At 39.0% G+C, this 25,803-nt stretch overlaps 1 protein-coding gene across 3 annotated transcripts in view; it reads left to right on the forward strand.

Annotated features, from left to right (window-relative positions):
- The window catches only part of LOC123498396 (sarcolemmal membrane-associated protein-like), a 123,560-nt gene that overhangs the window by 82,331 nt on the left and 15,426 nt on the right, over positions 1-25,803 (forward strand). Inside the window, exons 11-20 of one of the 3 annotated variants that reach the window (XM_045245503.1) lie at positions 718-846; positions 975-1,011; positions 1,843-1,986; positions 10,494-10,556; positions 11,462-11,640; positions 12,064-12,219; positions 12,385-12,481; positions 17,750-17,886; positions 23,717-23,894; positions 24,217-24,713. In XM_045245503.1, coding sequence (XP_045101438.1) covers positions 718-846; positions 975-1,011; positions 1,843-1,986; positions 10,494-10,556; positions 11,462-11,640; positions 12,064-12,219; positions 12,385-12,481; positions 17,750-17,886; positions 23,717-23,894; positions 24,217-24,713 — 1,617 coding nt within the window. Of the gene's footprint in view, positions 1-717; positions 847-938; positions 1,012-1,842; positions 1,987-10,493; positions 10,557-11,461; positions 11,641-12,063; positions 12,220-12,384; positions 12,482-17,749; positions 17,887-23,716; positions 23,895-24,216; positions 24,714-25,803 lie in introns of all 3 variants that reach the window. The other 2 variants (XM_045245502.1, XM_045245504.1) reach the window with 2 other exon arrangements.

The following is a 25,803-nucleotide window of genomic DNA, read 5'->3' on the forward strand; positions in this document are numbered from 1 at the left end:
TGAGGAGAACAAATTGATGGCGAGGATAGAGAGCATAACAGCAGAGAATGACTTCACAAAGGAGCAGCTGAGTGCCCTTAAGGCCAAGTATGAAAATATAAAAAATGGCGAGATCAGTGGATTGTTGAAGCCCTTGAAAGACCCTGCAGGTAAGGTGTCCTGCTTTACATATTGCACTATATATTCAATTCTTATTTTACTAATATTATTTCAGTTATTTTCCTAAGCATTTTTATATTGGTATTGAAATATCACAGATTTAAACATTATGGGAATGCATTATCAATTTACCATGGTAAACCATGCTATAAATATACTGAAATCATCTAGTTGATTAACCTTAATATTAAAGAAATACTTGCCAAGGGTTTGAAGGTGGTTGGCAGATGAATGCATGAGTTATTAGAGTATTAGATGTATATTTGAAGGACAGAACCATTATTTCTATACTAATTAAAGAAAAAAAAAATCTACAGGTTGAAATTTAGAAATGGTGTGAATGAAGAGAAGATTTGGTTCGGAGAATTGGGGATGAAAGAGAGGAATACAAGTAAAGATTTATCGAAGTGCTTTATACATTAGGCTGATTGGACATAAAAAAAGAAATGGAGGGGCTAAATGAATGTATATTTTTTGTTTGATGTGCAAGTATAGTGATAAAGTAGAAATATTTCTCAGGCATGTGATAAAAATAATTGGGGTAAGCATGTAAATAAGATTGTGGAGAAGTCTAGTGAGGAGAACAAATTGATGGCGAGGATAGAGAGCATAACAGCAGAGAATGACTTCACAAAGGAGCAGCTGAGTGCCCTTAAGGCCAAGTATGAAAATATAAAAAATGGCGAGATCAGTGGAAGTCTAGTGAGGAGAACAAATTGATGGCGAGGATAGAGAGCATAACAGCAGAGAATGACTTCACAAAGGAGCAGCTGAGTGCCCTTAAGGCCAAGTATGAAAATATAAAAAATGGCGAGATCAGTGGATTGTTGAAGCCCTTGAAAGACCCTGCAGGTAAGGTGTCCTGCTTTACATATTGCACTATATATTCAATTCTTATTTTACTAATATTATTTCAGTTATTTTCCTAAGCATTTTTATATTGGTATTGAAATATCACAGATTTAAACATATGGGAATGCATTATCAATTTACCATGGTAAACCATGCTATAAATATACTGAAATCATCTAGTTGATTAACCTTAATATTAAAGAAATAATTGCCAAGGGTTTGAAGGTGGTTGGCAGATGAATGCATGAGTTATTAGAGTATTAGATGTATATTTGAAGGACAGAACCATTATTTCTATACTAATTAAAGAAAAAAAAAATCTACAGGTTGAAATTTAGAAATGGTGTGAATGAAGAGAAGATTTGGTTCGGAAAATTGGGGATGAAAGAGAGGAATACAAGTAAAGATTTATCAAAGTGCTTTATACATTAGGCTGATTGGACATAAAAAAAGAAATGGAGGGGCTAAATGAATGTATATTTTTTGTTTGATGTGCAAGTGTAGTGATAAAGTAGAAATATTTCTCAGGCATGTGATAAAAATAATTGGGGTAAGCATGTAAATAAGAGTTCAAAAAGAGGAACTTTACTAATGTGAGGGGAGAGGATGGTTGAATATCTGAGAAAAGAAAAATGTGAGGATTAGAATTTTCAGGGGGGATAGGGATCCAATAACAGTACTAAATGAAAACAATTCTATCATGGCTATCATCTGAGGGAAGTTTCAGGAAGAAGATAAAGGAAGACGGTTATACATATTTCAAGTGCAGACTTTAGAATATTTGATATCAGTCATGTGGTTGGATATACAAAGAGACCTATTATCTGACAGGTTTAGATATGTTGAGTATAGAGTCATCAGACATGAAGCAAGCCTTGGAGACAACACAAAGGGAAATCCACACCCTAAAAGACCGCCTTCAGACATCTCAAGATGAACTGAGACAAGCAGAGGCCAACGTATCCCAGCTGAAGCGTAAGTACAAGCCTAGCTGGCAGCAGCATCAGTATGTGTTGTGAAGTGCATGTGCTGCAACACTTGTACTGCCAATACAATAACAACAAACACTGTGTGCTGGTTTTCAAGTAACTTAAGTGACTAGAGTTCCATTTCCATTGACTGTAGGCTTTCTTGTTGAGTGTAACCATTGCAGTGATGCATTTCTGCAGCTTTTAGTGTGGACTGCACTGTCTTTATACTAAACATTGATGCTCTAATGAGATTGTTCTGTGATTCTTCCTGACTCTTATTGTTTTAAAACCTATGCCACTTGTCAGGATATTAATTAATGGAATTATTCACATAAATGCAGCAACACAGAGAGCTATGGGGTTTGGCATTTAGTGTGTACAGTTGTTAAAAGGAGTTTCCTTTCATCATCAGACATGTATGCAAATTTCTTCCCACTTTTTCCATTCCACACATAGTGTTGTTTGTGATTGATCTTCATTCTGTCTGTTTGATGAGCTTGAGTAATAGGTCCACCCTTCATCTCTGATTAAGCCAGTTGCAATTGCTCTCAACATCACCATACAATCATAGATTTCGTTACTCTTATATGTTTTATGATGATTCTGAAGGAAAATATGAATAGATCAGCTCTGTCTTTACCTATAGCCAGAAATAAGATGCAAAATTTGATCTAATGATTTAATAATTAGTTCCACGGAAGAACGATCCAAGCTTCATCCCCAGCAAAAACGTGTATTCCCATACAAACGGGAGCTCAAGGCATCCTCTTCCAATAAATGTTGCTTAGATTATTCTCACTCTGTGACAGTACGGTCTAAACTTTGATACAGTGTTGCGTATTTTTCACCTCTGTTGACATGGAGGTTCCTGGGTTAATGTACTCCACAGAAGAACCATCCAAGCGCCCGTGGCAGTACGTGATAGTGAATTACTTATGAAATACCGCGGTATTTCATTAGTAATTCACTATCACTCAGTGCCACGGAGTCCAGGTTATCCTCATGGCATGAGCGTATATGAATACTAAGATATGATATCCATTATAGCAGGCAATAGAGGAGTGGAAACATAAATATCATGATGAAAGTAACAACGCAAGCTACAAGGGTCACAAGAAGAAAAAGAAGCGGCTGAGTGGCTACGAGTCTCCTGCTTCGTCTGTGGCTCATCTCATCTCTGCTTTATTTTTTGGTATTCCATTAAGATTTCACTTTATTATTACAAAACAATCCTTTTTTGGGGGCAAGGCTTGTAAAGAGCTAATAGAAATGTTTTGTGAACATATATGCATATATAAGACAGTAACACGGGACCAGCAGGAGATTAAGTGGGAACCAAATCGTGCAATCACGAGTCAAAGTCGTGCTCGGCGAAACATGGTATATTTTACCGATTCATGTTCGGCGAGGTTTGACTGTAAATATAATTTACAAGCAGTCACAAATGAGCTTTTGTACTCATGTCCATCCATGACAATACTGAGCATGCAACAGAACAATGCCACGCTCCCTGTCCACACTAGGGTTGGTGAGTTGTGTATCATTCCTTTGATGTGATGGCATAAGACAGACAAACGGCAGATCAAACCCATTGTGTATCTTTATCATATTTTGACACACAACAGTGCAACGCTATCCCGTCCACACTGACACTGCTACACAACAATAATACAATATGTGAAAATGCAACAAGTGTGGATGCGCCTTTAGGTGTGTGCCATACTTATACACGCCAGATGATTATGTTTTCCACATTCAAGCATCAATGTCAGCTGGATACAAAGCAGTGCACATGACTCGGGCCATGTTCCTTAACATTAGTGTCACAAAGGGCCACATCATCAAATGTCAAGCACCAGGGTTAACATTCAAGGAAACATGGAAGCTGCTCTTCTGCCTGAATTTTAGAGGAAGTTACGTCATCAACTCGGACTACACACTCGACAACAACATCACTGAGGTTCAACCTGAGTACTGTCCCCCTCCTACCCCTATATGATATCCTCCCCCTAAACCTCAGTGAAGAGAAGCTCAGTGACCTAGCAATGCCAAATACTAGCTGACAAGAAAACCTTTCATCAGGGCCTCCAGGCTGGCACAATTGAACACAATGTCATGCCTACTGATGAGGATGATGACAAGGTGCTCAATTATGACAACTAATCATGAGGTTAGGGTAGAGGGGGCAGGGGTAGGAAAGAGAGAATCAGTATTCAACTCTTAAGGGGACCATTCGGTGGCCATGGTATCGAAAAATCTGAAAAATATAGAAAATCCCCAAAACAACCAGAGCATCCCCAAACATATGGCAACATAGTGATGGAGTATTTTGGGGAAATACGCTAAAATATTTAAACTTTAAAGGGCCCCTGCCATGCCCATCGCAGTCCTGGGCTTCCCCCCTTCCCACTCTGTACCATAAATGATGATAATAAGCACGGTAAAAGTCATGACAAGTGGTTTCTTTGGTAAGGAAAGGTGGGCGCTGGCAACTCAGTACTATGGCGTACACAGGAACACACCCTCTCCCCTTCCATTTCAGTGTCCATGTGACTGCGATGGGAAGAGGATCTATTGAGTATCTCGCCCGTTATTTCACACCTTGCAGGCCACAATCCAGCCTATTTTACCTGCCTTTTTTGCCTTACAATGTCTAAACAAACAGTACAAGTGGAAATTACAATTTGTACCGACCATGCATGGATGGGAGACACCCTCGCCTTCAAGTGACTAATAACTACAATCATTGTAGGGGCGGCCAGGTGCCATATGAGTCTTACAGAATATTCTAAAAATGCCTAAAAAGCATATATGATGCACATGGTGGTGTATGAGCACGAAATATCCAACCCAAATAAATGTACAGGGTCATAGAGGACGAAAATGACATCTTTGTGGTTTTTTGCCTTTTTTTCAGTTTCCACTTTTTGTCATTCAAAGCATATCTTCTCCCACATTTCTCAACAGATTTTCAATTTTGAGGTAACATTTTGAAGCTCAATGAAGCTGCTACATTTCAAAATTTTTTTTAAATTCATAATGGCCATCAAAATAATAAAAAAAAGCAAAATTCTATGAAATGAAAAGTTTTGTTATACAACATACTTCATATCCGTACTGGCAAAATTGAAATCTGTCCTCTGGTGACAAAGTTTATAGGAAATTTATTTATTTATTTATTTATTATTTTTTTATTTATTTTTTTTTTATGCAGTTATTTATGAGTCGATTCGCTTGTAACTACTAAACTAACATCGTGTAATAAACATCTATCAGCGAAAAAAAATTACCCACGTACCTCTTTATTTTTTTATTTTTAAAAAACCTCACCGGACAGTCCCCTTAATATTTACACCAGTGTGGTAAGTACACCTGTAATTTTACTTAATATTAGAGTTAGTCATCTCTATTATCTCAGTTTACAAGAATACGTCAAATTGACTTGAACTCCACAAGTAATTGGACTGTTTTTGTTATCTATAATCAGTGAATGTAGGATTGGATAAAAAAAATTTGAGGTTTTGCAAAAATCATATGGTTGGGTTTTTTAAATATTAAGATGTAAAACTTTAGAAGCTATTTTTTGCAGTTTTTGAGAAATGGCGCTTGGATTGTTCTCTTGCGGAGCTACTCAATTGAGAAATAACATAGAATTTGGCAACTTTTCCTCACTGCTGAGGGAACCAGAGCTGCCAATGTAAACATTGGCTTAGTACACTCAATCCTTGTTTATCTGGTTTTTGGTTTATCCAGAGTAGTGTCCTGATTATAATTTAACTTTACTCCAGACAGCCAGCAAATCAATTCAGACAACGTGTGCCTCGCGTACTGCCAGAAACGCAGTTGTAAACAAATCATTCCGGCTGACACCCACGAACACAGTGTTTTGTCCAGATTCAGTGAACAAGTTTGTGCTTCTTTTCAATACTAAGAACTCTTATGCTTCCCAAGGGTGTCAACATAAGCAAGTGGCCCTAACTGGCTCAAAAAATGGAATTGATAAGAAAATAAGAGAAAGGAGCTAGTGTTATGAGTGTCTGAAGAATATGGTGTGGCAAAACATTAGGAATTCAAAAGATAAGGTGGTAAAATATTCTGCCAAATAAGGCAACTCAAGATTAACGTGAGGTTTATGTTCCTGGAGACCATGTTATTCAAACAATTTTTCCATAGAAAACAATGGTAAAAGGAAAGGGGTTACATTTCTTGCCACTGGGAAAGTCTAGTTATTTTGGGGATTTTGTTACTCAAACTTTAAAAAAGCTATTAATGCATCATTAAGTTACTAAAATAATAAAAACTCGCATTCTCATTTTATTAGCTCTTATGGTATCTAGTATGTTGTCCCTCAGTCCAGTCGTATGGACAATCATCGAGGTAAAGCGATCTAACACTCCCAACTTCTTTTCAATGGTCAGTCTTCCTTGATTTCTTGGAATCACTTTCCTGTGAGGAGATTGAAAGACACTTGGATGACATTGTATAGGACACTAAGTAAAGATGCAGAAATTATCTACTCAAGTGGCAGTTAGCTCCAGACTGAGGAGTGAGGTCTCTATATACATTTCTGTTAACAAAACAACATTTCTATTAGCTTTTACAAGTTTTACCACCAAGAAAGGATTATTTTGTGATGCACAAAGTGAAATCTTGCATGGAACACCAAAAGCAAAGCAGGAGATAAAACCGCATTTGTGGTTGGCACTTCAGCAGTGGCTGCTTCTTTTCTTGTGACTCCTTTGGCTCATGAGTTGCTTTCACCGCAATACAGCGGCAGCGGTTGAAGCTCCAACTTTCTTTTACAGTGTGCGGTGAACACATCTAAACTATAAACCCTATAAATTTAACATGCTCTTGCCTATCTCGAAAATGTGAATGTTCACCTCCTGGGGATAATTGTGCGATCTTGTGGTAGCAACACCACTTCAATTCCTCAAGGTCATGCCTAGTTGCTAGGTGTCCAGTTTTCCGCCAATTTTCCACCCTCATGTTTATTACAGTGTGTAGACAACAGCCTTCCCAGTTTTTCTCTGAAAGACAAACATGGTCAGAACCACTGCAAACAAGACAGAGGGGGATCCATATCATCACCCTAAGGCAAGCAGGAGTGTGAAAATCAAAGAGATGTTGCTCATATTGGTCGCCACATGGCAACTGTTCTCTGCATCCTTACTGTCAGCAGAGGAATGAGCTACCTGAGTAAAGACGGTGTTTCCCAGCCCAAACCCCACATTCTAGCTGTCATTGATGCCCATGATAACCATATCAAGTATTAGATGTTAATAAAGGAATAAATGTAGTTGCATGCTATAATGGATATCATGTCTTTGTATTCATATATATTCATGCCATGAGGATCACCTTTACTCTGTGGCACTGAGTGATAATTCAGAGATGCTCTGTTCCTTCTCACAATTGTGAGAAGAAATAGCTGAGTGTCTCTAAACTATCACTCAGTGTCACAGAGTCAAGGTGATCCTTATGGCATGATCGTATATGAATATATGATATTTATTATAGCAGGCAATAGAAGGACAGAAACATAAACATTGTAGTGAAAGCAACACACGAGCTAAAGGGGGTCACAAGAAGAAGCACAAATGCCTCGTTATCTGCTTTGCTTTCTGTGTTCATGCGAGATTTCACTTCGTGCATCACAAAACGGTCGTTTCTTGGTGGTAAGGCTTGTAAAAAAACAAATAGAAATCTTGGTTTGTTAACAACATAAATGTATATGTGAGACAGTAACACCTCAGGAGGTGGTTTTACCACAACCTGCAAGGAAACTCATTACCATGACAACGATATTTCCTTATGTGTTCGTGGATATCATTTGTTGTTAGCTAAGTTTCTCGGGTTCAACCCTGTAGGCTTCCCACCAGAAACAGTGTGGGGTGTGTGTGGCGTTGAATTAACCCGCATTAAATTAAGTAATTTGCATTGTTTAATTATATCTGTAAATATCAAGTCTTATTAAATCAAAATCATATTATTCAAATTCATGTTACTCAAGAGTTGACTGTACTGTGTGGATACATCATCAAGTAAAAGCGGTAAAGCTGCACCAAGGAAAATATGTAAGGACTGGAAAAAAGATGCTGCATTAGGTGCCACAGTTATGAAGTGGTATGTGCAGCAGCGATTGGTGGGGATCAATGTCCCCAATGCTATGGTAGTGGTTTAAGGACAGTTCGCCCACACCAGCGAGTGTGAAAGCCATCTCCTCGTCATCAGAGGATGTAGAGCACTGGAATGGGGCAGTTGCATGGTCCTGGTGATTTGGTTGGCACCATCACCCCTCTCATGATTCTTCTCAAATTCCAGTTTTTTCCTTCCAAGGATAAGCTTTTCCTTGGTCTTTTGACCCTAACTTCACCACCACTTGGTGTTGCAGGCTGCTTTGAGGACATAACTCACTCGCAGTAACCAACAATAAATGTGAATTTAACCAAATCGCAAGCACTGTATAAAGACGGTCTGCGAGAGCGAGCACAACTGAAAGCCAGGCGAGAATCGTTTTGATTTGTGGCCAGTGAGGCGCGAATGGCACTACGATCGCACGGTGCCTTTGTTTACATTCTAGTGCTCAGTTGAAGATCTGATAAATGACCAAGGACAACGGATAATGAGTGGGCATAATTCCTAATGATCGTAAAATCAAAATATCAAATAATGAGGGATACCTTTATTTACATGTGTACATGACCTTGTTCAGTCTTACGTTTGCCTCAAAGACAGCTTCCCCACCTCTTGCCCAAGTCCACCAAAGCTGGAAAATACTGTATTATCTAATTTGTATGTATGATTTACATTCTAAATCTTCATGACACAGTATCCCACGACTATTGCAACTCTGAGTTAACATCACTTGTGTGGTAGGCAGCCTCAAAACATGGACATAAGACAGAAAATAAGGAGCATAACTCGGGCATTCCCATGTGTTTTCACTGGGCGGCTGATAATGTTTTTGGTGTAAAAGGGGTAGGGGCAGCAGCGTTGGCTTAATTTTTGTGACATCATGCCACCTCCTGTTATTCATCCTCCTTGGTGTTAACAGACATCACAGAAGCATCACGGATTTCACTGACACAACTCATACGGGGCTGTTACATCACTGATGTGTATGAATGGGCCTAAGGATGTGTTGTATAAATTGCTACCTAGGTTATGTGTAAGTAACTTTGGATCAGGTGTGAACATCACTTGTACAAGACTTTGGTAAATAAGATGCTTGTACTCAGTTCATCAAATTGTGCAACTCCTTGTTTGTGAATTCATGGTTGACAACTGTCTTCCCCCCACATTTGTACATTTGTAGTTTTTTGTTTGAAGTCAGGCTCTGCCCTGTGATTCCTGTGACTGTATTCTGGGACTTCCTTGGTAATTGTACCTTACTTCATGCAAATATATTACCTGTAATAGTTTAGGTATATTCTATATGTAGTTACTTTGGTATATTTCAGCTTTACTGTCTCCATTATACTTATAAATACATAGAATACAAAACTATCAAATTGATATACACTTACACTTGAATTAGTCCACCTATGTATTCAAGAAAAGGGATGGAAACATTTAATCACTGTACATCTCATAAAACCTTGGTAGAAGCAGTTACAAAAAACACATGCTAAATGTTTTGCTAGCTTCTTTAGTGATCATAACATTTGTTTACATTCCACAGTGTGTGTGTGTGTGTGTGTGTGTGTGTGTGTGTGTGTACCTAGTTGTATTTACATAGTTGTAGTTTTACAGGGCCTGTGCTTTACACTCGTGTGGCCCCATCTCAGTATCTACACTTATCCAATTTTTCTTTAAAGCTGTGCACACTCGTTGCTGACACCACTTCTTCACTCAAACTGTTCCAAGTCTCAACACATCTTTGCGGGAAACTATATTTTTTAACATCTCTCGGACATCTTTCTTTTCTCAGCTTTTTACTATGCGATCTTGTGCTTCGGATATCATATTCTTCTCTCAGGATCAGTTTCTCATTATCCACTTGGTCCATTCTGTTGATCAATTTATAAACTTGTATCAGGTCTCCTCTCTCCCTTCTTTGTTCCAGGGTTGGTAGATACATAACCTTTAGTCTCTCCTCATATGTCATCCCTTCAAATTCTGGAACCATTCTTGTAGCTATTTTTTGTAGCCTCTCCAATTTCCTTCTGTGTTTCTTTTTATGAGGGGTCCACACTACTCCTGCATATTCCAATCTGGGTCTTATTATAGTACTTATCAATTTCTTCATCATTTCTTTGTCCATGTAATGAAATGCTAATCCAATATTCCTTAGCAAATTATATTTCTCTAAAAATTCTATCAATATGGCTTACTGGTTGATTGTGTGTGTGTGTGTGTATGAGTGTGAGTGTGAGTGTGTGTGAGAGAGAGAGAGAGAGAGAGAGAGAGAGAGAGAGAATTATGTATAGTGTATGTAGGGAAGCAGTGAATAACCAGTTGCTTCAGGGAACCTTAATGTTGATAGGCAGTGTTGTCTGTCTCCTTTAGATGAGGCTGAGCTGGCAGACAGTGTGGAGGCCAGCTGCCTCAGCACCCGGGCACGCCTCCAGGGTGAGTCAACGCCTCCCTCTGGCTCACTGTTCTTGCACCTAACCTGCTCTTAATATTTTCCTGACTCTTTACTCCAATATTTGGCACTCTTACATAATTCCTTTAAACCTTTCTTTTTACTGTTTGCTCTCGTTATCAAGAATTTGAGTTTTCTCGTCCACTTTTTTATTTTCTTGGTCATGGAGTTGCTTGCTACAGATGAATGTTTCAAAATTATCTAGTTAGCATATTATTCAGTCATAAATTGACATTTAGCAGATTGTGTTCATGTGTATCAAGAAGGAAACTCAAGGTAGTGATAATGTAGTGCTTACATTTTCTATAAACCAGACTGACATCACAAAGAGACAAGGTCCACAAATATCTGTACAAAACACATTAGTATATTCTTATGTTTGTCAGTAAGCATCTTGCATAATACTCACTATTGTTTCTTTGTTGTAATGTAGGCATTTTTTGTTATTGATGTTTGTGGTGTGAAATGCATGACCATTAAATTTTGTTGAATTAAAGAATTTACCATCAATCCTCAAAACATTTCAGTTATTATTTTTCTATTTTAGTGTTATTGTACCATGAATCATAGAGCCTAGTGTTAGTTATTTGTCACTTACTTCCTTTTTAAAATTGTTAAATAAAGTTATATTTAGTTCATTAAGTCAATTTGTTTCTTTAATTGTTAAAATTCCTCCTTCCCACTTTTTTCCGTCTCTCACATAGCCTCAGCCATCAGTCCAAGGGAAGCTGCCTTTATTCATTGTGACCTCAATAGTTTTTATATTCTTTAGTTCTACTTAAGGTTTATCTTTATTAAAGTTATAAGTGCTTTTCAGTACCATTAATGAGGTATGCCTTGATATGAAAGTAAATAATTGCTGAAGTTAATGCAAGAAAACTTTTCACAGAGGAATTGTCTGACAACAAAGCTAAGTTGGCAGCAGACAAGGCATTGACAGAACACCTGCAGTCCCAGCTGGCAACACTTGAGGACCGCCTGAGGGAGTACCAGATGATTTCAGAGACACCTAAGCTTTATGATGACATCTATGATGATAACACTCCCACATTGGTTAGGAAGAAGAAGGTGATGATCCCTACTGTAATTGATGACCGTATTTTGCACTGGTTGTCATCTAAAATTAATGCTTTTTGTCATGTTTTGCTTAATGATAGAAAGCTTCCTTAAAGGATTAGTAACATTTCCTATTAATGGATTTGCTACTAATGTATCAAAGACTGAATTCAATTTTTTATTAATCCTATTCTTACTCTTGTCTGTTGTTTTTTGTGTATTACTTGTTGTCATTAGTGTTACCTGTAAACATGTCTCATGGTGAGTTGTACAAAACTACCATTATCTTCATTCAGGTACATTTCACATGTATCCCAGCTGTCTACCCATGGATTTCTCTCTCTCTCTCTCTCTCTCTCTCTCTCTCTCTCTCTCTCTCTCTCTCTCTCTCTCTCTCTCTCTCTCTCTCTCTCTAACTTTGGTGCATCACTGCAGGACCTTCCCAAAAATAAGGACAAGCTCAATGAAGATGATGCCAAAGATGATGAGTGTCCCAATGACCTGGATGACAGTGACTCTGACTCTACACTCACCATCATTCCCACCAAGAGTGACAAGTCCCTCACTATTATCCCCACCAAGGACTGCAAGGTAGAGCTCAGAGGTGGTGGTAAAATGTAGCCTCATGCTAATATATTAGTTTATTAGTTGTAGCATGTCTATAGTAGATATTCTCATTAATGACCAATAGAGATACTGTTACTTTCCGTGTATCCGTATAAATATAATTATTGATAATCGTTACATGTCTTTCAGGATTTTAATGTCAATGGCAGTTTGGAGGGTAAGGATGAGAAAGAAACCGAGATTGCTCAAGGGTCAGTATTGTGTACTGACATTCAAAGACTTCAAGGTATGTAAGGATTTGTTAGCATCATCTTGAGACTTTATTATAATAATAATCTTAATCTTGCTTTTAATTACTGGGTTGTAATCCCAAAGCCAGAAGAAAGTTTGCATACTCACTTCATATACTGGAGTTTCTTAGTCAGATGGAAGTAGATAAGCCTGTTCCCAAGTCAGGAGGGGGGAGGAGCTGCTTCCCTGCTTTCATGATTAAGCTCTTTCCTGAAGGTAATAAGCATATTGCAAGCTAATGTTGATGAGGGGGAAAGAATCGTGAAACTGATGATGTGACATCTAAGTAATCCTTGTAATCTGTTCTCATGTCTTTATGAAAATATTTACCTTCATACAAAGATTATTAAGATGTATCGGCTGTTCAACCCGTACAGTGTTTAACGTCTATACAGAGTGTTCCATGAGCTAAGGTACATACTTTAGGATTTGATAGTTCAATTAATTAAAAAAAAAGATAAATAAATAAATTAAAAAAATTTACTGCATATATTATACATGATAATAGTCACAATGGCACATGGCAATACTTGAGTATGTAGCAAGCCGGAAAGAATGGAGGAGGCCCACCCAGGAAGAACAGAACCCGCTGCATAAAACTTGTCCATTAATTTCTCACTTGTCACAAAATAAAGCATAATCCTCCATACATTATAGAATATTTTTGAATTGGTTAATTAAAACTCAGGGGACACCCAGTACTTTAGCCCCTTCAACATGATGACACATATTTTGTGTCATCAGGGTGCTCGTGACATATCCAATGACAAACATATTGCATCATGGCTGCTTTCTGCTGAGATGGTGTGTTTTCTTTCTTGGATACTGTATGAGATCTCTCAGAATGTAGGTCATATGTGATACAATGACATACAGTAATACTCCGCTTAACGAACGTTCGTCTAACGAATTTCCAGTTTGACATACTATATAAAGTTAAACCAAAAAGTTCGCATAACATACAACCACATCCATTTTAGCTAATTTTCTGGGTTTGAATTTGCCAAGTGAGGGACCGAATGCGGCAGCTTCGCCGTGATTGGCTGGTTCCCCACCTCTGTCTCTTGCACTCCTGGGGCCAGATCCAAGAAGCTGGTTGTTGTCTATGTTGGTACAGACAACCTCCATAGCAACCTCCTGCTCACATACTAACCTTCGTAAATTAGCATCCACAAAGATTCATTGCTGTTGGCGGGTGGAGGTTGGTAGCCTACCTAAAAGCGCTCATTGGTTGCCAGGAGGTGGATCCAAGAAACTTTAACAACATCAGAGCAACCTCCTGCCGCGAAATGGCATCCATGAACGCTTGGAGGGATGGTAACGAAGTTGCTCTGAGGTTGCTGGGAACACCACCTCTCAAGGTGGTGTTACTGTCTTGTATATGCATTTATGTTCACAAAACAACATTTCTATTAGCTTTTTACAAATCTTGCCCCCAAAAAAAGATTGTTTTGTAATGGATAAAGTGAAATCTTACATAGAATACCAAAAAATAAAGCTATAATGGATATCATATCTTAGTATTCATATACGCTCATGCCATGAGGATAACCTCGACTCCGTGGCACTGAGTGATAGTGAATTACTAATGAAATACCGCGCTTCATTAGTGATTCACTATCACTCAGTGCCACAGAGTCGAGGTTATCCTCATGGCATGAGCGTATATGAATACTAAGATATGATATCCATTATAGCAGGCAATAGAGGAGTGGAAACATAAATTTAATATCGTGGTGAAAGCAACATGTAAGCTAAAAGGGTCACAAGAAGAAGAAGAAGCGGCCGAGTCGTCACAAGTCTCCACCTTGTCTGTGGCCGATCTCATCTCTGCTTTATTTTTTTTGGTAATCCATGTAAGATTTCACTTTATGCATTACAAAACAAACCTTTCTTGGGGAAAAGATTTGTAAAAAGCTAATAGAAATGTTTTGTGAACATAAATGCATATACAAGACAGTAACACCACCTCGAGAGGTGGTGTTTCCAGCAAACTCAGAGCAACCTGATAGCAACCTCTTCACTGTCCCTCCAAGCATTCATGGATGCCATTTCGAGGCAGGAGGTTGCTCTGACGTTGTTAAAGAATCTTGGATTCAGCTCCTGGTGCTGGTATTGGCTGCCTCTGTCTCACTCTCTCCCGCTCCGCAGTACGAAAAGGTTGACCCGTATTTCTACTCTGCTTAACAACGTTTTTTCGCCGCTTAACATGTTACCCACGTTAGTGCAATACGCTATACTCTGCCTCACTGCGGCGAACTTTGATCTGCTCCTGCACAATTTACAATGGAGCTATCAGTGAGAGAATTTATACGTAGCTCCTCTAACTTCCAATGACTCATATGACATCATAAAAGTAGTGGTACACCGGTGGCCCAATACACTGCGAAACGTATACATGATTTTTTTATAACCCATGTGGTATGTTGGGGACCAGCCCAGAATGCATTCCCCCTATTTCCATTATTTTCTATGGGAAAATTATGTCCGCTTAATGAATTTTCACTCTACGAACAGCTTTGACATCCCCTATCCTGTTCGTTAAGCGGAGTATTGCTGTACTTGACTTTAATTATTTTTACAAAGGTGTATGACACTCTTATATCAGGATAAGTATTGATACGCCATGCTAGAAGTACCCATGCTTAACAAAGGTTCACACAACAAAATTTCGCTACAACAAAGGTTTCATTTTACTACCATCTGCTCATTTAACAAACACCAAACTCGCTTTAACAAAGTTTTATCCAGGTAATTTTTTCCAAGTTTGAAAGCCCCGCCGTATCACACAAGCCGACAGGCTTTTGAATACACCAGCGCCTCTCGTGGACAATACGCACACCACTCACTCCCCTAGTTCAAAACAGTAACAGTGTCAGCAGCAGCTCGTCTTCCCTCACTCAACTTACTACCTAAACGCCCTGCAATGTCGCCTAGCGTTGCTAAGAAGACCAGGAAGTTTCATACTCTCGAAGTGAAGCTGGATATTATTCACAGACACGAGAGGCAAGAAAACTAATAGCATTGCTCGCCACCATCTTGACTCCATCTACTGTCTCTACTATTTTCAAGTCAGCAAACTCTATTAAGAAGGCTGGTGAGACCATATCTTCCTTACAAGCTAAAAGATCCACCTGAACTTGTGACTCTACAATGGATAAAATGGAAACCCTTGTGGAAATGTGGTTCATAAGTTTTGTATGTGATACAATGATGCGCCCTTTGTTTACGTTCCACAGGTTGCCGGTTAGTGTCTTTCCCGTTTCACTCTCCCTCCCTTCATAAATTTAAGATCATCAACATTATAAAGTTATGTACATACATACATTAGTGTACATTATAATGACTTAAATTAAACTGCCTAAATGTTTAACTTCATAATTTTTACTTTCATTAAACCTTTCATTGTACTATGATGAACTCTCGCTTTGTTTATTCTCAATGGAAGTTCAAGTCAGGGGTTAAACTTGTTATAATCGATTCACTTAAGGGGAGCGTCCGATTTAGATCGGTGCTTCATATCTCCAGTAAATATGCCTGAAACACTCTGATTTTTATGTAGTGAAGTATTGGGAACATGTACATCAATATTAGACATTCATCCCCATTCTAGTCCCCAACTCCGCCGTGCAATTACAATTTCAACTGAAACTTACGAGTGTTATTTTGGCGTTATTATTTGCTCCATAACCTTCATTTTCCAATGGCAAAGACACGTTATAATGTGAAAGGTTTCCACGTCGTTAGATTTTTCATTTGATCTTTCGTTTTTGTTTTATGAATTTTTTTCAAAATCTGGGTTTTATTTATTTTTTTTTCTTCTTTTTTGACCAAAAAATATTAATACAAAATTCTAGATCACATATAAAAAAAAAAATAGCAACATGAATCGAAAGAAAAAGTATTCCTCCTTTTTAGTTTTTGTTTCATTGAAATCAAACTAAAATTTGCTTTAAAATAGATTTTAGAAGGGGAATAACTTCTGTTTTGAGATACGAGCCGATAAAGTTTATTGATCGATCTCGATCCCATTATAACACACTAGTTTACTCTGTTGTTTTTATTATCTACAATCTCATAATACAATTAGATGTATATGAGGCTCTTAGTCCCCTCCTGTCAATGATATATTAGTCGTGAAGAGGCTTTTCTTCCGACCTCCAGCTCTCACTTTTTCTGGTTGTGATGTTTTGTTGAAGTTGCATGTTGTGCAGTGCATAGTCATGGTGTTCTCATACACATCAGGCTCGAAACTGTAGTCAAAGGCAGGATCTGGGCATGAATAACGAGAGAAAAGAAGATTTTTCAGCATCCTTTTTGTCAGCATGACAAGCTCGTCGTCACTTTCCACATCTTCATTTCCTTTCTCAATATTTTATAGAAGAGCTTTTCTAATTGTGAGTAATGAGGCCTTTTCTTTTTCATTTCCTTGTCTTTGTTCTGCGTGAGATGTGGTGTGGCAATGGTGAGGGTGGTGGTGGTGGGTGACGCGAGGATGTGTACTGGAGCATTTGAGGTGTCAGGTTCAACTCGCTCTTTTTATTCTTTGCGCTTCCATACTAATATTCCAGGCGTCCTTCCTCTGCTTATTCCTCTTAGACTCCTGTCCCATGGTTGGCAGTAGGTGAAAAGCAGGATCCAGTAAATAAATTGCATGGTGTTTGCCAGAGTGAAGGGCGGGTAGCGAGAGACGCAGCAACAACCTTTCTCTCTAATAGCTTTCCCCTACTGAGTCTCACTGGTGCCTTGATTGACGCCACCCATAGACTTTCAGTGTTGCCATATCATGTCCACCAAAAAAAGTTAAGGTTTTTGCCTTTTTTTTCGTAGTTTTTTGAGGGAAAAAAAAATGATCCTGCTGATGTAAACAAACGCACGTGGTTGAGTACGGGACCTTTAAATGGCATTTAAACGGAAACCAGTGCGCGTTTCACCATAAAACTTCATGAAATAATAGCTAACGTGTATACCTACTACATATATTTTTTCCACAAAAAACATTATTTTTCATATTTTTTCAGTCTCTAAATCGGACGCCCCCCTTAACGAAGTTTCGCTTAACGAAGGGTTTTTAGGAACCTAACCCCTTCATTAAGCGGGGGTTGCCTGTAATTATTTTATTTATTTATTTTTTTTCCAATATATTAGTTTACCATAAAAATTAACGTTTTCTCTCATTTGTCATCTTCAGTAAATAGTTTGTGAGATTATTAAGGGTTTCAAGTACATAACCACATGTAAGATGAGATATATTGACTTCCAGAACTACTTGAAGCAAGTCAGAGATCTCAGGAGACTGCTGAGAAGGAGGTAGAGCGCATCAGAGAAGACTTGGCCCAAGCCTCCACTGCTGCCATCACTGCCTCACATGAAGCCTCCAATCTACGGCAGCAGCTGGCGGTGAGTCTCAGTCAGATGTATGTACTGAAATCTTCTGCAGCAAGGCCTCAGAAGTAGGGGGAGGCATGCAGTTAACATAAAGATTAGAAAATAGCAGTAGATGCAACATTGCAGTGAGAGAGCATGAAGACGACATCAATTAAAAGGAAGAGAGTTGATAGGACAAAAAGTATGTGATTCCACCCCTTCTAAAAGTAAAAGTGTAACCTCCCAATGCATGTGAAGTATACTCCATGCATGAATGAATAGAGCCCCTGTACAGAGTCAGCAACTGAGTATAAAAAATAAAAAAAAATAGCTAATGCAAATCAGAGTGCCTGACTTAATGGAAGTTGTTTTAGCTAGATATTAGAGGAGAAGCTTCCAATTTAGATTACAAGTAAAGAACAGACAGACTGAGGATGTTCATTGTAGAAGAGGAGGACAGTTGAGTGTCAATAAAGAAAAGGAGATAGTTATGTACAGTGGGCGCAAAAAAAAAAAAAAAAAGTATACATTTTCATTGCAATAAAAAAGTACACATGCGAATATCCATGTAGAGTAGTAATTGCATTCCAGCCACCAGCAGAGTGGGTGGAGCTAATGATGATGTTGGTCGGCTAGAGCCCACCTCTATCCATTGTTCCTTACCACACCAGGCCTCAGTGCGCCTCCAGCGCTTCTACAGAGGGTTTTTGTTACGCTGCTCCTGAGTGCCTCTATTTGGTACTAGCGCGTCAACTTCGATGTGCTACCAAACACCCCACATTCATTATTATGGGTTATGCACAGCTGTCTCTTCAAGATAAAACCTTGGCCTTTGCCCTCCTAGTTGAAGGCTGGTCTGTCATACATGTAGCGGCAGAATTAAATGTAACAAGGAGGACCATTTGCAAGCTAAAAACTGCAGCAGAGAACCTCCATCTGGGTTCAGTACCAGCCAGAAAACCAGGCTCTGGGCCACCGAGGAAGATATCTCCGTGTACAGGCAAGGTCCTGGCAAAAGAAGTGAAGAAAGACCCTTTGATTACAGCCGTCAGCCTGAAAGAGAAACACCTCAACCTCCTGCGGAACGTCTCAGTGCGAACTATTCAACATCACCTTCAGAAGGACTTAATATTGCCAGTACGCCACACTGCCAAGAAACCACTTCTGACGGAGGCTATGAAGAAGCGAAGTCTGAATTTCTGGTGGAAATACAAGGAGTGGACATTGGCAGACTGGTAGAAAGTAATGTTTAGCGATGAAAGCACGTTCTGGCTGGTCATGGGTGACTCCAAGGTCATGAGGAGGCCCAGTAACGTGTCCTGTTATGACACTTGCTACGCTATCAAAACAGTCAAACACCCAGACAGTGCTATGGTGTGGAGAGCATTCACTGGTCATAAGGGCTCTGTTGGACTCTACTTTCTTCCTGAGAATGTGACAATGAAGGCAAGTAATTATATTGAGGTCTTGGAGGAGCACATGCTGACATTTTGGAGCATTCATGAGGGAGAATATTCTATGCACGACTTAGCACCAGCACATTAGTCCAAGGCTGTCAAGGAGTTCATGGTGAAAACAATATACATGTTCTCAACTGGCCAGGCAACTCCCCAGACCTCAACCCCATCAAAACACCAGGCAAGTAATGAAGACCAAGCTGGAGAATCCGTGCCCCAACAGCTTCAAGAACCTGACGAAGGAGCTGAAAAAGATACGGATCTCCAGCATTGCTGCTTCCATGCCCAGGAGGATCCAGTGTTCTGAAGTACAAGGGGAATATGTCCAAATACTAACTGTAAGATAAAATTCTAAATAAAACAGCCCTATTTTGTATTGTATAGTTTTACTAACCAAAATTCAGTGATGTATACTTTTTTGCAGCCACTGTAGAAGGTTGTGTTCAGTTGATAGATAGAGGAATTGAATACTGATTGTGTTCTGCTCCAATCACAAATTTTAAGAGATTATAAAGGCAGGTTCACACTTGCCAATTTTTAACTGAAATTACAAGTTGGTAGAGTTTCCAACTGAATATCAGTGTTTAGCAACTGGAGAAACCAGTTGCAAAACAAGACCAACATGTTGGTCTGTTTGTTAAGTGGGGGTTGCCTGTACAAGTTGAATTCGTTCCGTGATGGAACTCCTATCGCAAAATTTTTCCCATTGAAATGCATTGAAACACCATTGTCATTCCATCTTCCACAAAAAGAGTACCACAATTTTTTTCATGTATTTTTAGGTAAGAAAAGATATTTATAAATAACAAATATTGTATAAAAACTTAATAAAACATGAAAGAGAATATAAATAGTTAAACTAATTTTTATCTAATATATTTATTTTAGAGGTGTGTATGCCAGGGAACGTTACCTCACCACATCTTGGCCCCCACCCACTCGTTTGGGATTGTCAATCAGCTAGAGTGTTCAAAATATAGCCAACCAGAAGAGACTACCTGCTCTAATAATCATACAAGAGCTCGTTGAGCAACCCTGTAATCCTTGTTCATAGAATAAATGAAATTTTAAGTAGACTAGAGAGAGAGAGAGAGATAATAGATGCTGAGCTGCCAGAGAGGTTTGTTTCGGAGATGGGAGACTCTTGTTTTGACTTTTCAGTTACATACACATGTAAACTTTATCAATGCATTAAAAAAATATATATATAATTGAATCAAAAGCTTTAGTGTTCTTACCAGAGACAGATGTTTTCAGCTAATGGTGATGAATGGCAGAGGAAGGGGGGAGGGAGGAAGGGATGCAGGCACAATTTGCACCTAAATTTTAAACATAACTGCACTTTCTTTAAGAGGGAAAAAAAAAAAAAAAAAAAAAGTGAAAATGATATAGGAACAATCACAATGCACAAGATCCACAGGAAACGTGTAGCTCAGCTGAGGCTGGACCAATGCGGCAACTAGCTGCACGCTGGCAGCACCCCAAGCACAACTTGTATCTCAAAATTCCCCTCATATCTCAAAACAAAAAAATTTACCAAATCGTGGCTCATATCTCAAAAAACTTGTATCTCAAGCAGCTTGTATCTCAAGGTATTACCGTACTTTCTCTATATCATGTGTGCCCTAACCTTTCTCAAGAACCTCCAATGTGGTATCTTAAACACTTTACTAAAATCTAGCTAGAGGGGATCCTCGCGATTCGACTGTTCGCAGTTCGAATTATTGCCAATTCGAACTCAGTTAATTAATTAAGGTTCGACTGACTCGCCAATTCGACATTCATATCTTGCGCGCCACCCACCCGGTCAAATGCGCCGCCACCACAAATTCATCCCCAGCCTGGCCGCCAGGCAGAAGTGTAAACCGACGCTACCCTGTGCCGCACAGACTGGGCGAAAAGTAGCAGATTGGGCTACTTTTGAAGGGTATGCGCTACTTAAATTCATAATCCGCTACCTGCAACTTTTTGGGCTACTTAATTCATGATATGTTTGGGCTGCTTGATGACATTATTGGGCTACATTTGCAATTTTTCTAAATGTTAACAATAATAATGATATTAACAACATTAATAAAAGTAAGAATGATACTAGTAATATTAACCGTGACATTGAGAACGGTGTAGTTATGGTGCTTTTTCTATTTTTGTGGTGAGTAGGCAATTGACGACATCACACTTCTCTCACCTCACCGTACGTCAAGAAAATGACTTACTAGATAATGTAAATCTTTAAAAAAAGTGATGCAGAGGAAGTGAAAGGAAAAATCTATAAGGCAATAAGAATAATTAAGTTTTGTTATTTTGGTTAAATTTAGGTAAGAATATATATAGTTTATATATATAAAGAAAAAAAAAAAAAGCCAGAGAAAACTTATAGAAAAAATGGTTTATCATGAAAGAGGACTCCACTCCCCTCCCTCTAACCCCATGGAAAGAAATGTGAGTAGATAGTGTTAAGTACAAAATATAGTAGTTAGAGTAATATGTAGTTTTTTTGTATTCGGCTACATTCTGGTGAAATCCATTACTTTTCAAGCGTGCTTCTGCTACTTTTCATTAGGAAAATCTGGCAACACTGCCTGTGTGTCGCTTCCTCTGCGTCTCTCGCCCCAGGCGTTGTCCATGCAGGCCACGCTCCGCCGTCCCACCTCCTGCCTCCATGCCGCTTAGACCATTCCGCGCAAAGCCACCTCCAGCCCAGCCCTAAGAAGCACAATTTCCTGCCTCTCAAAGATAAGCTTGAGCTTATAAGAAAGTGTGAGGCAGGTATAGCTTACAGTGTGGTTGCATTTGCAGCACAAATGGGTGTCCCTAGATCAACAGTATCATCAATTTGGAAGAACAGGGACAAGTACCGGGAGACCACTTCAAGTGTCTTTATTTCCAAGAATGTACTGTACAGCACCCTAATGTGTTTAATAAAAAAAGTTAGATATAAATGAAGCCTTTAATAGTACTGATTTAGTCTAAGTTAGTGTTTTTTTAGAGATTATAGTGATGTTTTAGGGGATCTAGGCTGGAGGTTGGTCACTATCCCCCCTAATTCTTAAGTATCTTATGGGAAAAATTGCTTCACGATTCGAATAAACGCTGATTCAACTGAGGAAAAACCGCTCTAACCCCGTCGAATTGTGAGGATCCCCTGTATAGGATATCATAACTGTCTCTGTTATCTGCTGCCTCATAAACCTTTTTTTTACCATGTAGGCTTTTCACAGGAATTTATGGGCTAAAGGGGGTACCTTTTTGGGTGCCTCCTATCTCAAAGCCCACCTGCTAAGAAATCCTTGCCCTGAGTGAAAAAGCCCAACTTACACTCGAACCGTGGACAGGATTCAAACCCATGTGCTTGGAGAACCCTCAGACCTCGAAGCGCGCATGGTTCCACTGTACCACGGCGGCCCCCTTTAACCTTTAAAGTACGGGAAGCTGATTTGCTTTCCATCTCTTATAGTGGGGAAAAAACACCTGTCAAAAATGCTAAAAGATTTTTTTCCTTATAAAAGCATATCAAAAAATTCTCCCCAAACCCATGGCAGTACCCGCCGTTAAGAAATAACCCCTAAGCTCAGATAACACAGCGTGCATGCTCTCTCTCTCTCTCTCTCTCTCTCTCTCTCTCTCTCTCTCTCTCTCTCTCTCTCTCTCTCTCTCTCTCTCTCTCTCTCTCTCTCTCTCTCTCTCTCTCAGGTTTATGAACGTCACTGTGAGGGTTGGTCTCTGTCTCTCAGATCACTATCAGAATCACTACTGGAGTCTTCACTTTCTTCTATCTCAATAAAAAATCACTGTCTTCATTTTCATACTGTCCTCAATGTCACTACCAAGTAACACTGACATAACATCACTCGGAGTACCGTTTCCTCCTTCCGGGTCATGGGGGTTGCCAGATGTCGCCTTGAAATGGGAAAAGATGACCTATTGTGTGGGAACATAATGTCCCAAGGCTTGAGGAGGCGAGCGAGAAAAGTTGCCAGATACCTCCACTTGCCCCAGGACCAATAGTGAGGGGGAGAGATTCAAACATTTAGCGAGGAAAAATCATGATTCTTAGAATGATCCCCACCTCTCCGCATGCGACGCTACAATCTTCCCGAAACGATCACTGTACGTTAAGGGTTAATAATATAAAAACTCGACAAGTTTATAAGACAAAACTTTACCTTCTTAAACCTGTGTTGTGACTGATTTATCACGTTGTTTTTGTCTAAATGCTCCCTAATGTTCCTCATTATTTTTTTATCCATTAATTTACCTACAATTGAAGTTATGCTGACTGACAAGTGTTTGTTTTATCAATCTGACACTTAATAGTATTTGAAAATATGTATGTCAAAAATGTACAAAACAAAATAAGTGACAGCAATCAAGAAATTGTCAAGCTCTTTCTTTTATCTGAGCAGGCAAGTGAAGCACTCATGAGTGAGAAGGTGAAGACGGTCGCCTCACTGCAGAGTCAAGTGAGTCGGTTGGAGGATTCATCCCAGGAGGTCAACACACAGCTCTCCAACCTCTCTGTGAGGCTGAGAGAGGAACAGCAGAAGGTTCAGGTGGCACAGGAAGAAACTCAAACACTTAGAAGTAAGATTTCTTCCCCTTCATTAAGTTTTATCATTTTAGTGATGGTAAAGTTTGTTTCAATAATTTACTTACTCGTACATTTTAGTGATGGAAGACATTTGGTTCAAAGTTCATCTGTTTATCTAAGAGGTTGTCTTCAGTTCATATATAATGAAAGAGAGGGATAGATTTACTGTTAGGACATATTACTTGTCACAGTAGAATGTTATGTTGAGTAATAACAAAGAAACATGGAAAAAGGATGTTACAGTCATCCTTAGTAGGAATTCCTCAGAAAGGAACATTAGTTTCAAAGAATTTTTTTTTTTTTATATACTTTCAGATAAACTAAGTGAAGCTGAGGAGTTAGCCCAATTAAGTGTACAAGAAGCAGAGTCTCTCAAGAATAGGATAATGGGGCTGGAAGAAAGATTAGAGTTCAGCCAAATCACTTCCACTCCACTCATCCTACCTCCACCAGCCTCACGCAGTGGTGGGAGCAATAGTCGTTGCTTGCTGCAGGAGAGGACTTCCTCAGAGTCTATAACTCCTCCAGCTTCTCTAGATGCTGCTGACCACACCACCAATTCAGTTGTTAATGACACAGCCATATCTACCTCAAGAATAGCAGTGCAAGATGTAGCTGGTGAATCAGCCACATGTAATACTGACAATATCACACTCACCACCAAAGAAGCTGAATTGACAGTGCTCAAAGAGTCCATACAGAAACTACAGGAAAAGCTTGTCCAGTCACAGCAGGAATGTTCAGCATTACAGGAAAGAGAGAACACACTTCAACAGAAACTTGGGAAGGAAATCCAAAGTGAAATAAAAGATGTAAGTTTGTGTTAATGGGAGATATCAATAACCCCAGTTGCAATTGCCAAACTCACCTGATATTATAATACTTCACAGAAAAGTTGGTTTACTGCATATCATATTTTCTTGGATATTCTGCTACCACGTACCAAGACCTTAGAATAACTAAAGTATTTTTAAACCTGTATCTACAACATACATGCTTTAATAGCAGAATCATCATTATATATTACATGCAGTGTGTCTTTTAAGGCTGGTTTACACATTTACACATGTCAATATGCAGGTGGCAATGCAACCTGCTAGAGATATCTAGTAGATTTTGTTGCCTAGTGGGTGAAGCTGCTACCAGTAAAACAAGACAGACACTTTGGTCTTGTCCAGCCACTAGCGACTGTTTACATTGTGACATAGTGGAAGAAGGTTTGAACATGTGATGTCCAGATGCAGAGGTGATAATGATGTTAAAGATAGTGAGGGACAAACAGCATGTTTGGGACCCAAAAAACATGTTGTATACCAAAGAAAGCCCTCATAGAATTACTTTCAATGAGATCACTACCACTCTCCTGCTAACCAGCCCATCCTTCCCAACCATTGTGTAAATGTGCTCCAGCTAGGAGAGCTCTGTCGATACTTCTAGTGGGTAGCATTGCCACCCACATATTGACATGTAAACTCCACCTTTATACCATCTATGTTCCTGGAACAAAAAAAAACTATTTTGTTTCTCAATCGATACACTGTCAGAATGATTTTAATGCCACTAAAAGATATTGATTAGAAATCAAAGAGCTAGTTTCTCTATTTGTTCATGAGATTACAAACATATGAAACATCTGTGTTAGAAAGCTTACAAAAACAGACCATGGAATTGCCTTTATTGCCTCACCAGCTCCTTTTCTTTTTTTATTCACTCCAAAATGAAAAATGGCAGCCAAAATTTATTGTAGAACCTGATCAGTGTTTTTGATTAATTTACTAGCAAATGAAAAATAAACTGATACTGGCTGAGAGTCAGATAGTGAGATTGTCTCTTGCCAACTAAACATTAACAAACCAATCTTTGGCATAGACATTTACATTTTTGGTACCTAACAATATTAGC

The sequence above is a fragment of the Portunus trituberculatus genome, chromosome 48 (assembly GCF_017591435.1).
Source record: "Portunus trituberculatus isolate SZX2019 chromosome 48, ASM1759143v1, whole genome shotgun sequence".
NCBI classification, from domain to species: domain Eukaryota; kingdom Metazoa; phylum Arthropoda; class Malacostraca; order Decapoda; family Portunidae; genus Portunus; species Portunus trituberculatus.